Genomic DNA, 13,413 nt, shown 5'->3' on the forward strand with positions numbered 1-13,413 from the left:
ATAACTCAGGAGTACTATGTGCTTTGCTGCAGAAACAGCACAAACTGCAGCCTACAACCAAATGCTACTTCCCTCTGCAATCTCTCAGGTCCTTCCCCATGGAATTTCTGTGCATACACAGCACTCATTGCGTACATGAGCTTGTCATGGGGCATATAGCCAGGATCACTACGATCCCATACAAGCTTGTAATAGATCTCTAACAGTTTAACTTTCCTATTTTCCATTAAAAACAAAAAAACCCAATCAAAACAAATCAAACAAAAAAACAAAAACAAAAAAACACCTCTACTTAAGCTACTCAAGCGAAGAGCTGGGGGTGAGAAAAATTCCTGTGATGTAATCTTAAACTACCAAAATTAGATTTGATGGTTAAAGGTTACTTCATTTGACACCAGTGATAGCCAGGTTAGAATTAATTGCACTTCAAATTAAAATTCTTATACAGTCTTTTGTGATTTTGCAATAAGCCACTCAGACAATTTACGGTTATATGAGTCCACATGACAGGATTCAGAGAGAAAGTCTTATTTACTCCTTTTCATTTCTAAAACAAACATTACATATGTGAGATACAACTGTAAAATGCTGTGGTGTGAGTGTCAAGGAACTACACTTGAATCCAGGCATTCCAATGCATGCATTTCCAATTAAACATGTGTAAAAAGCCCAAAACTTGCATTACAATACAATTATAAAGCTACAAACCAACATTAAATAAAATGCTTTGGAAAACTGTTTCTCAAAAAAAAAAAAATCATTTTTCCAAAGAAATACTTTTCCCAGATAACTTGTTTTCCAAGGGAAGGCATCTGGACCCTCTAATGTTCCCGTTCCACTGGGTAGCTTGCTATCTCAAGTTTAAAATACTGCAAAGCCATACCTTTTACAAATTAACTTGTAAGCTAGTAGGTTAAGAAAATCTGCATTAGATATAGCACGGGAAAGTTGGCTGTAGTTTGTATTTTAACACTAACGGATAAACTTACTCATAGGATTCATAGGACGCAGACCCTGGGGTGACTGTCCTTGTGGCTGATTCTTCACTTGAGCCTGAGGCTGTGTTTGCATCTGGTTCCCTTGATAGGTCAGTCCAAGGGCCGCGTAGGCTCTCTCGATGGAGCTGGGGTCTATCTGGCTGGTAGTGTTTATGCTGGGTGTTGTCTGCTGCCCCACGCCCACGGAGCCAGTATTTGCAAGTCCTACTGCAGCTCCGCCCAGCAGCGCTGGAAGAGACATACCAAGTTATTAGGGACAGCAAGAGATAGCCAAAGAGGTCCACAAAACCAGGGAAAGAATATAAAGAGTTCACTGGCTTTTCATAACTAAAGCATCTCCTTCTAGGAGCACGCAGAGAAGAGGACACAACTGGAAAACCTGTCATGAAACAGGGAGACAAAAGTTTTGACCCAACCAGCCATTCCAACAACATGCTGTTTTCCCTTTGAGCTGCTGAGAGGAAATCCCAATCTAAGTATTTAGGACACATCTGTTTGCTTCAAACTGAAAACAGAGGCACATCACAGAGGCTAAAGGCAGAAGAGTACATTTTTTTTTTTTTTTTTTTAAGTTTTCTTAAAACAAGATGTAGCTCACATCAGTCATGAGAAGAGCCCAAGGTAACATTAAGAAAGGAGAAAAAACACACACAAAAAAAGTCTTGCTGAAGATTTTGGCAGGAAGACCAACGGGACACAAAGAGAAGGGGGAAGGGACATCTGATGCAAAGAAAGGATGAAGACAGAACCAAATATTATCACAGCTGAAATGATACAACCCTCTGTGTGTGTGCGCATCTGTCACCAGAACCTGGAAGAGGTGGTAGTGAAAACCAAATCATCTGGTTGACAGATGACTTGTTCACCCTTACCACTCTCCTGCTAGGAAAATCCAATAAAGTTAGAAAGCTTCCACAAACACTGGCTACCAGAGACAAGAATACTCTGCAACCCCAAAGTAAGAGGAAAATCCTATTACGTGTTCCCAGGTTCAAGAGTATCATCACTACAACATGGGTGCAGGAAAGTTTAATTCCCGACATGCATTTTATGGTTAATCCAGTACACAGAACTCCCCGGAAGACTTACATTGTTGATTTCTTTTGTCCCCAGCATTTTTGAGAGGCAAACATACAGGACAGTCATGTCTTGTACAATTCTTCCAGTGAGAGATGATTTGTCGGGAAGACGCGCAATGTGCCACTGAGAAAGGGAGGGGAATGAAAAACTTTTACAACCTACTGCCAGTATCTCCACATGGTCAACACAAACTGAGTAGGGAGCAACTACTTCTCAGGGAACACATCTATATCAACACAGGTCAGTAAAGCATTACTTGAAATAGTTCAGCACTAACTAGCCCTGAAAACATAGCTAGAGATCTTCAAATACTATTGGCTCAACTAAAGCTCAAGCCTATGTCTCCCTGGCTCAAAAGATAACACCATACACATCAGCAGGCAGACTGTACCAAGCAACTGAGATGCCAGCAATTGGCATGACCCAGACAAGCTTAGGCTACCAAAAAGGCAGCACGTGTTTTCCTTGGCTACTAGGATAGACTAAGTGTGTACCAGTGCCAGTAGCAGCTTAATTGCTAGCCTAGCTATTACCTGAGCTTCGTCTCTTCCGTTTAAGGGAGACAGACTCCTACTTGCAGATTCTTACTTTATGTCTACCCTTACCAGAATGCAGCACCCAAGAGACCTTACAGTGAATTCAAGTTAAGCAAAAGATCTTCACTTATCTCTTTGCGCTATCTTGCCCAAACTTGCCTGAACTTTAAGGGCTCAGAAGAGGTTTATGTTCTCCATTCTTAAGGGGACAGCCAAGTTAAAAAACATGCTACTTTCCAAACCATGCACTAGTTCTCCATCTCCTTCTAGGAGGCCCTCTCGTCCTGCAAATGCTGACTGCATCTATATAACCACACCTCCACTTACCCTGGCAAGATTTGCCAGCTTGACAGTGTGTCATGTGGTTCAGGACATTCTTCATGGTTCGGCAGTGAGGGAGGTTGCACTGTCGCACTTCCCCGTTGGCTTGTTCTCGCCGCTGACACTTGTGAGCATGTAAGAGGAGAACTAGTTGCTGCTGAATGAGTTTGCGTTTTTCTGGATCTGCTGTCGGTGCTCCAGACCCCATTCCTTGAGAAGCTGCTGGCCCCATCCCAGCTTGTTGAACCTGGGGAGCCTGCTGTTGGCCCTAGAGAAGGTACAAAGGAAATTCACAGAAATAGATTTATTCCGGAGAATAATCCATTTAGCAAGTAAACAGCAACAACAAAAAAAAGAAATCAAAGAAGAGAAACAACTACTACATTCTGTGATTAAGGGAACATCCCACCTATCTGTAGTTCTGGATGACCCATATTAAATATACCCCTTAGAAACAGTGCTGGCAATAATTCTCTTGCCAAGCACAATTTCTTCCCCATATCACTCTCCTATTCCTAGCTCTTGCCTTATCAAAGGCCAGCAGAACTTAACTTTGCACATGCTCACAGGTTAATTTATGGTGCTAAACCAACCAGAAAATATAGACATAGAACTTAGGGTCTTAGGCACTTAGACCTCAAATCTCCTCCTCATTCTGGAGGCTAAAAAGTTGCATCCACAATTCTTGCATTAATGGAAGAAAGCACCTTTTAGAGTGAATAGAGTTCTCCCTCTATTTCAGTATAAGGTACCTCAATATGACTGTTCCTAGAAAAGGAGAATGAAGGGGAAGTTACGGAAACCTTTTTCCATCAGCAAACTTGCACACAGGCGTTCCAAAAAAGCATCTCCTAGTCTCTGCCAGAGATGAAGCACGACTTCAGGATAATACATGCTACAGAACTAATGTCAATTATGGCAACATCTAGTACTTCTCTGTACTTGTTTATTTCTTCACACTTCTTTGTATTTCTTCCAGGTGACATCTGAGGAGTACTCAGCAAAGAAGAGAGGCACAGGAACTCTACGTTCCTTGTATCACTTCAGTTCAACAGCCTTCCGTATCTAACAACCTCTTCACAGCGGATTTTAGAGGATGTTCTGGAGATCTTCAGATTTTTAAAGCTCAGCTACCTGCATTCCTAAACCCCAGCTCTCCTGTAGCTCTTCAATACTAGTAACTAACCTTCCATTTTACAAGGAGACTTCACCGGTTACTCGGGGTATGTATATGCCGCAATCTGACCATAACTGCCTTGTTTGCACCCTGTCATTCTAAACAACAACTGAGATGACAGCAACTTTTCACTCCTAGGTTCAGCTGGGTAGCAATTCAAAAGAGTTATATACTCTGCACTGTACACAAGCTTGACAGCTGGGGTTCTGAACAGCAAGTTCTGGCTGCTTCTTTATTAGTTCATACAACCAGCTGGTTGTGCTAGACTTCCAGTGTTTCACGCTCAACTTAAACATTAAATAAAACTCACAGGATCAAGCTCTTTTTAATTCAAAGGCACAAAAGTTACCTGGAAAAGTTTTTTCAGCAAAAGTTACTAAGATCAAGAGACTGACCCCCTCCAAGGAGATGGAGGGGGAAAGAAAAAAAATTGAAGCAGGGAAAACTACAAGCTATTTTCAGAAGTGTGAATCTGTTTCTCAAATTAAAAAAAAATGGGGGGGGGGGGGGGGGGGGCAGACAAGGGACGGAGAAATACAACATTTGCTGGAGACACCTTTCATTCTACTTACCATGTTAGGCATTCCTGCCCCAGGAACTGGCTTCTTGTCCATTGGAAACTGTGGTAAGCTATTCTGCAGTCCAGCTTTATTTTGCATCTGAGGCCCAAGTCCACTGGCTCCAATCTGCTGCCCGGTATTCTGACTATATGGCTGGCCGTAAGGGCTGGGATTGCTCATCATTCCCATCTAGGAATTAAAATGGTAAGATGTTCAAGTAAGACAGCTTAAGTTCACAGTGTAAAAGGCAAACAAATACTTCCGAGAAGCATGAGTGATCACAGCCATGAACCAGCTGCAATGCAATACTGATCCACATGCTTCCCCTCCTCCTTTATGTGCACATATTTACCCGTCACACAACATTAAATCCTCAACCAGACAGTTCCTATAAACAGAGTGAGGCCAACTTACGAACCTTTGAGGTCAGTATGGTCAGAATTGGCCTGATTGGTTCTTTATAAAAGATTCTGTTCAACAGACTTCTAATTTCAGCTTTCCCAGTCACAAATTTGTACTACAGACCATATAACTCACAAGTCTGGAAGAGTTTTTTTGCTCCCTGCGTCTGTGGAGACTGCAAATGGAGACAAATACCACCTTCAGTCATATCAGCAGGGTTTATCCCCAAAACCTCCCACCCAACTGTCAGCACTCCCACAGCTCCTCTCCAGAGAGCCGTAACAATGCATGTCTGCATTTTCAGTACACAACCGTTTTCAGTTTAAGAACACACCATAGGCATAGGTAACGCCACACACAATCACACAGGCACAGTAACTGGTCTGCAGTGAGCAGTACTAGAGGTCAAAGGAGATGGTAGGAAGGAACTCTGCAAACAAAACAAAGCTTGTGAACCATTCATCCACAGGGGAAGTGGATTTGTATTTCACACAAGCTATACGCTCTTTTCTGCAATATGAATCGCCTATTTGCATATTCAAGAGTTTTAGCATATCAAAACATACCATTTGTTGCCTTAGAATGCCCCAGAATCTAAAGAACAGTAAGGATCAATCTTGCTAATAAAATTGTTTGTCCTCTGACACTTTTTATTCCATTCCTTGCATTCCAGTCTATTTTTTCATGGGAAATTTGGCATTCTAAGACCAAAACAACTAGCCATAAAGGACCAGGAAAACTGAAGATCTTTGTTAAGATTACCAAGCTCTCACCATTACTCAGGCAGGATCCTAGAGGAGCCATAACTCATAATAATAAAGGCACGAAAATACTTTGAAGAGCTGTATTGTTTCAATTCACATTAGCATTTGACCAGACAATGTTCAGCCTCCTTGATACTTTTTGGTTCAAGTCTGGGCATTTTCTTGCATCCAAAAAAGTGCACACAACCTCTTATGGTAGGTTTGTTTCCAGTCACTCCCACATTTATTCTCAAAGCATCCTCCCCTAATAGACATGCCTCATTTCTGCTCCTTACCAAGCTTCTCCAACCTGCACAGAGAAGTAACCTACATGGCCAGAGATTACCCACAATTAGTAAAACACTTTCGCTTTTCAGATTGTAACACCTGCCAATCCATTATAATGGCCTTCAGTTTGCATTGACAAAATAAAACAGGATCAAACCCAAGCTATGGGAAAAGGAGCACAAAACTCACTAAAGAATCTGCCACTCCAGACATCTGATATGTACAAGTGACTTCCCTTGAGCCCCCCCTCCACACACAAGCAATAACCATAATCACACAGCAGTAATTCATTAGAGAGCAATGAAAAGAATCTCTACACATGGCAGATAAACAAACTACGCAATGATCAGGAAGAACTAAAAAAGGTTCATTTCCTCAGTCTCCTTTGGCACCACCCCACCGCGTCTTGACTGCGATGAATACACACATGGTGACCAATGAGGCAGCTGCTGCCAGAAACAGAACAGGTTAAGGCTGAAACCCTTCCTGCCTCTCCCTAAGACTAGTAAGATCTCATGGGCAAGTCAAGCAGAAGGGAAAGGGAGAAGAAAAACATAAGGAGTCAGCAAACACACTTTCAGACTCTTCCCAATTGGCACTGCTGCCTCAAATTGGCGAACAAGTTCAAGACTTAGTGAAGGACTGACAGTGGGAATTACTTCTTTAAGAAAACAAGGTATGTTTTCCTGTAAGATGGCCTGTTCCCTTTGGATCCAGAAAGGGTTTTGAAAGCAGGTACATCCTCAAAAACAGAAGTGTCTAAGCCAAGTTTTCAAGTTCATTAACAATTATAGCTCCCAAAGTTAGCTGACACCTATGAGTACAACAAAGCATAGACTACATTCGCCATCACTAACGCTGCCCCCATATGACTTCTGCACATTATGCTGCTATCAGCCTCAAAAAAACCAACCAATCAATTCAGAAGTGAAGACTGCAGGCACATTCTCACACCGTGGTGTCACAGGGAGAAATCAAGATGCCCAACTCAGGCAGCTGGGGACTCCACACACTGATACCAAGGTATTCAGAACCTCTGCAGCCTGATGAGCCAGCTCTGTCCTGACTGCAAGGGTAGAAACCCAAACCTAGACTTAAAAAAGCACCTTTGCTGTGTCACCCAAAACGTAAACTCCCTGATGAAACTGAGGGACAAGGCTTGATGATGACAGTGAACCTTTGTATCTGCAATACACCTGGAGACATAAACTTTATGTGAAGCATCTGGCTTTTTCCAATATACTAATCAAGTTGGCCCAGCACAAAAGATCTCTCATGTTTTCTCAAGCACGAACCATTGGCACTGTTTGGAGTGCAAAACCAGCCCCCTCAAACAAAGCTGTCTCCATGGCAAAAGTGCAGGGCTCCACTCTCCCTAGGGCTGAGAACCATCATCCACCCCACCAAGGGGGCTTCCTTCACCCTGCTGTAGCCAGGGACCTGGCAGCAGAAGACTACATGCCCAGCTCAGCCCAGCTACTCCTGAGCGGGGTAATTCTCAGTTCCCTGTCTCAGCACATAGGAGAGGCAAAGACCAAAGAAACACAGGTCAGGTTGGAGGGCAAGCATTGGCAAGCCCTGACTCCAAAAGCCACACACTCAAGCAACACCTAAGGATGCTAAAAAACAAATGCCTCAAGGTCTCCTGGAACAAATCAGCAGCCATCAGTTGGTTCAGGTGAGACCAACACCTGCCAGATCCATGGCTGAACCTCACAGCAACGCTCCCCTATACTGCAGTCACAGACCTACTGACCTGACACCAACAACCTGCATGCAACTCTAGTCTGAGTCAAGAGAAAGGTCATTTGGGAGATTCTTCACGCAGCACAAGGTGGCCTTGTGACCTTGGTACAAGAAGCAGGAGCATGCTAATGTCATTTGCTGTGACATGTTGAGAAATATGAATAAAAGAAAACATCAAACAGGAAGACATGGATGACCTCATGACTACAGAAGGAAGATAAAGATAATCCTGTAGAATTTTATCAGTAGGAAACAACCAGAAAGACTGACATATAGCACACCATTATATTAATGACGTATTGGGAGCGAAGGATACATAACAATCGAGTGCAGAAGAACCAGCCAAAGAAAGGTAGTGTTAGTACCACTGCATGAGGCAAGTACAAGGCTTCATCTGCAATACCACGCAAAAACATACATGGCTGATCATAGTGCCAAGTCAGAGAATTTGACCTCTACTCAGTCCTTCCTGGCCACCACCTCCTTCCACTGCTCATCCCATTTGTCTTCTTATCCATCCCATCTGTATTTTTTCTTCCTCTCCTGACCTCACAGCCTCAACTTAACTTTCGTCACATATGCAAGGACTTGCACAGAAGGAAACACAGACAGAAATCGCATCTTGGTAAAGGAGAAGAGGAGGAGGTAACAAGGAAAACCACAAAAGATGACGATGCATGGCTAATAGACAGCAAAGGTAATCTCAAATGGTTATACCTTCTACATACACAGTGGAAAACAACTTGACTTTCCTGCCTCCGACAGAAGCAGGGGTTTTCATTGCCAGAATGCTGGAAGATGTACAGCTCTCGCCATGTAAACAGCATGAAGGACACAAGTTCAAGAAACATCCCAGTTCACAAGCACAAGCAGCATCAGATAGGGCTGTTCAGAAGTTCCTCCTTTCTGAGAAGAGGAACTACAATAGTGGAGGAAATTCCATGAAATTTTATTCTAATGTCTTGAAACACATGCATCTTCAGTTCAGAAGAAGGTCGAGTAACTAACTCTGTTTCTAGTTTTACTGTTGATACCAGAGAGCACAAATTGATGGGAAATACCCGTTACAGCTATACACATAGCCATGACAATGTCCTAGTGTATCTCTATAAAAACAACTACTTAGCTGACAGTCTAATATTTGAAGGACAACTAGGTATCAGCAATAGTATTGAACAATGACCATTTTTAAGATTTGCAAAGATAAAAGTAAAAAATGGAGAAATAAAAAAAAATAGAATTAAGCTTTAAGAACATTCTTCCAAATAATCCAAAATTTGCAGTATCAACTATTTATCAGTATGTATCTCTAACTGAAGAGCATGCACTAGTTTAAGACCATACTGATGGTTTTGAGTATCTATCCATATCCAGATGCCCACAGGTGGAAGTTAATTAACTTTCCTGAAACTGGAAAGTTCATTTCATTAAATTGCAGCTGGCTCTTTAAAAACAAGAATGTATACCTGATAAATTGCACATCATTTTTAAGTGCCATTCTACTGACTGATAGAACATTACTGGACCCAGACATAACCAATTCAACAACAAAATTTTGCCAGTGGTGTCTGCTGCATTCTTTCCAAGGACTATTATCAGTCATTATTCTGTGCACTTGACTGCATTATGTTTTAAGATACCTACTGCAAGACACTACCATTATTTCGCTGCCATCTGTGCAAGACACTCTCCTATCCACCCCAGGAACTTCGACTCAAGACAAATCTTTACCAATCCATTTCTCCCTCAAACACACACATTCCTCCCTTACACTAGGATAAAGTAAGAAATTATTTATTTTTTCACTTTGGTTCAGCAAAGAGGAGAAAGAAAAGGACCAGAACACACAAATACACCTTTAGTGGATCATACGGTACTCTTGGTACCGGAGTCTAAACCGTATGGATACATTTACCTGTTGAATCAAACAGCTATCGAAAATAAGGCAATCAAGAACACTGACATTCTACCTAAAATGTGACACTGAACATGCTAACACTAAGGGACATAAGGTGCTTTTATTTTATCTAATTTTACAATTTGAGGGTGACATCATCTTCAGTCTCCCTGCAACTTTGAACAAGGCCTTTATTATTCTGACTTTTCTTGTTTTACTTAAAGGAAGTTATGGAGATTCTTAAGAACTACGTTTGTCTTTGTAAAATACTGCCATCAATTCTTCTTAACAGAGGTTAAACTGATAAAACCAAGTGTACCCATTATAATAGGAGAGACCCCTGTACACACTCAAACAGTAAGACAAATGACAGTTACTGAAATTACTAATGGAACTCTAAACATTTCAAGTAATTTCACATGTGAGTGAAATACATAGCAGAGGCAGTAGTAATGCCCTCGCTAATCTGAATGGCCTTCATGTCCGCTTCATTACTTGAGTAATAGAACATTTCTTGAATCAGTGGAAGAAGCAATCTAAATGACCTGAAGGCCAGGTGAACTTAGTCGCTTTGTGATAGAGCACTGCTATCACAGAAACACACCCACCAACTTACACACAAAATACCCTCCTCCCCTAATAAGAGGCTGGATGGTAATACCATAACTGGGAACTCTCAACAGAACCCAGTGGAACAACAAACTGAAGGTTTTAACTAGATAGAATTCCAAATGAAGAATGGTTCAAAACAGGAAACATGAACTTGTTCTTATTATAGAGTTTGAACTTGCTATCTATTTACTTTTTAATTAATCAAAGCTGTAAAACTATATAGTGAAACAAAAAGCCCGAAAAATGCTTAAGCATTGAAAGAATCAAAGCATTACAAGAAATTCCCAAAGCTCTATTTTAAGAGTAATAGGCACGTCTGTCATCTTCCTAACTTGCACACAACCAAGCACAAAGAAAACAAAAAGCTATTCAAGAAAGCAAAACTTGTCACAATTCCTTTCCCCTCCAAACTTCTAACAGTTCCTTTCAGTCTAGACTTTCACAGACATTTTTAAGCTGGTACTGTCACCAAAGCAGGGTCCACACCCTCCTCTGACTGGCAATATCAACTCCTTTAATATGTCCCCTCCCTAATATCAGCATTAGCTTTGCAACTGATGAGTATAAATTGGACCAGAAAAACAATTCAAATTAAAACCTTTTTTTAATGACCATGTGAGTTTCGAGCCTGAATTTGTTCCTCAACACAGCCTGTCACGCAACCAACACAGAGATGGTGTGCAGGCAGAATTGCTCCTTTGTATGTCAGTGACTGCCTACATCATACATAAAACGTCAGCATTAGACCACAGGATGTAAGTGGCAGATTATGACAGTACAAGTTTTTGTATGCCAGGTGACCCCAAATCAATCATTTACATTGACATCTGAGGTACTGAGCCCTAAAAAGTACCATGCACAACTAGAAAAGTTGGGAAGTACATGGCTAATGTGTAAAGCAAGCGTTTCACTCTGTCGCCAGCCAATGTTTGGGAAGGAGAGGAAGAAAACGCTTCAGTAACTCCACAGGACAACAGAGTAAAGCAGAAACGTAACCAATTTTGCTTTCCAAATTGACCAGCCATTTGGAGCTCATCTTTACTGTTAGAAGAGCATAACACCCTCCCTCCCAGTTGGTTAACATCACAGGAAACCTAAGCTATTCCTCTGTACAAACCACTGCAGACAACACACCTCTGTTCTACTGAGAGAGAACTCAGAGGCAACCCTCCCATCACCTAAAACAGCTCATTTTGGCAAGCTGAATGATGAAGTTGAACACAACTCAACTGTCTGGTCTATTTTTTTCCCCTCCTACTGAAGGACAGCTCCTGGATAATGCACATTTTCTGCAGCAATGAAGGAAACACACAGAAGTCATTACACAAACTCCCACATTAACAGCAACACGGTACTAAACCTACCAATTAGAAAAAAAGGGCTTTAAAAAAATAAATGCTATGGTTCCTCTGTTTTCATCTACTTTTTGAAGATTTGTAGGTGAGAAAAAACAAAAGCAGATGGGTGGAGAGATAAAACGGTCAGACTAACTCCACTGCGCAAAGTGAAACACAGGCTCCCTGCCAACAACCAAACCAATTGAAGACATTCTGGAATTTCAGCCTCCATTTCAGGCTGTTCTTTCTCATCCGGCAGTTTCAACTCCTTTATGAGGGCTGTAGCCACCATACTTACACTACAAGTCTCAGGGTTGTGGGGTTTTTTTGGGTTGTTTGTTTGGTTTTGTTTTTTTTTTATCAGCAATTAAAGAACTCTTAAGTATTTTTAACCAGTCTGGGACTACAAACTAAAAGCCAGAAATTGTCGTGTATTTGGTCTGAATATTCCACAAAGAACACAATGTTGTTCTTTTAGATGTACAGCACATCTCAAAATTTAAGCAAGTGAGGAAGACAACTTAATTTTGGACAACATCAATGAGAAGCTTGATTTTGTGTCCCTTCTTTACTTTTCCTAGATAAAGAAGTTTATTATAGTGCATAACCCTACTTTATCTGTGATAAGTAAGGATTAAGAAGTTGCATTTCACCCATATACCCAATACGTCAATTTTTGACCTCTGAATACTACTTTCTGAAGATCAGGGTGGTTTTTTTTTTTGTTTTTTTTTTTTTTTTACAGCCAAGGAATTATGAATGAGACATATAATTCCAATACAAAATATGTCTAAGTAGTTACATATTTCTTTCCACTGTAAACTGCATACAAATTTTCTACTGTAGCAATCAAGCTTTACAACAACTTTCCTATCAGGCAAAAATATCTGAAATGACCAGACCACAAAAATCAACTCATTAAGAGACATACATATATCAGAACCATTGTTAGAAGCACACCGAGTTTAAGCAAACGGCTAAGATCAAAGAACTTCATAATTAATAACGTTCACAAGACACTAAAATCATTTTACTTAATATATTAAAGCATAGCAAAACTATTAATACAGAGCATAATTTTCATTTATGTTCCAAATACATTTATAGACTATGTTACTTATCATTCCAAGCCCTCCAAGCAGACTGACTTCAGGCATTCCGAGATAGATCTATTCAGGTACTGCAAAGAACCTTGGAAGAACTTTCCCCTCATTAGCCAAGAAACACAAAATACCCACCTAAAGTGAACTGAAACATTTAAGCATTGTCTAGGCTTTTAATCAAAACACTAAAAACTTGAGAAGAAATACTCAAGTGGCTCCCTGCTCCAAAAAACGCTAATTGTGCATGACCAAAATTAAATTTAGACATCGCCTTGTCACTTAAACCGTTAGGTCTTCCCTCCTCTTTTCAGTAAATTGTGACAACAACTGTCTTCCAATCTTCTAAATTACAAAAGCACATCTATTTCCCTCTCCAGTATAAAATCTTAACAAGGCCAATGTACGTCTCAGCACATATAGCATATCAATCCATTCAAACCTGTATATGCCTCTCAGCATCTGCTACTGCATCAACACTCAGCTGATCTCAGACAACAAATACTCTAAGTGCCACAGAGAAAAAAGCACTACAACATCTAAAAGGTCCTGATGGATTCCCATCACACTCACAATATCAGCATCACATTACATGAAAAAATACACTTGCGGACAA

General features: G+C 40.9%; 1 protein-coding gene across 1 annotated transcript in view; it reads right to left on the reverse strand.

The window, feature by feature from the left end:
* The window catches only part of EP300 (EP300 lysine acetyltransferase), a 63,176-nt gene that overhangs the window by 33,291 nt on the left and 16,472 nt on the right, over nt 1-13,413 (reverse strand). The window contains exons 3-6 of the mRNA XM_074578188.1: nt 4,685-4,861; nt 2,942-3,203; nt 2,088-2,201; nt 990-1,226 (exon numbers count right to left, since the gene is read on the reverse strand). Of these exons, the coding sequence (XP_074434289.1) occupies nt 990-1,226; nt 2,088-2,201; nt 2,942-3,203; nt 4,685-4,861 (790 nt within the window). The remainder of the gene's footprint in view (nt 1-989; nt 1,227-2,087; nt 2,202-2,941; nt 3,204-4,684; nt 4,862-13,413) is intronic.

This window comes from Larus michahellis, chromosome 1 (genome assembly GCF_964199755.1).
Source record: "Larus michahellis chromosome 1, bLarMic1.1, whole genome shotgun sequence".
Classification (NCBI taxonomy): domain Eukaryota; kingdom Metazoa; phylum Chordata; class Aves; order Charadriiformes; family Laridae; genus Larus; species Larus michahellis.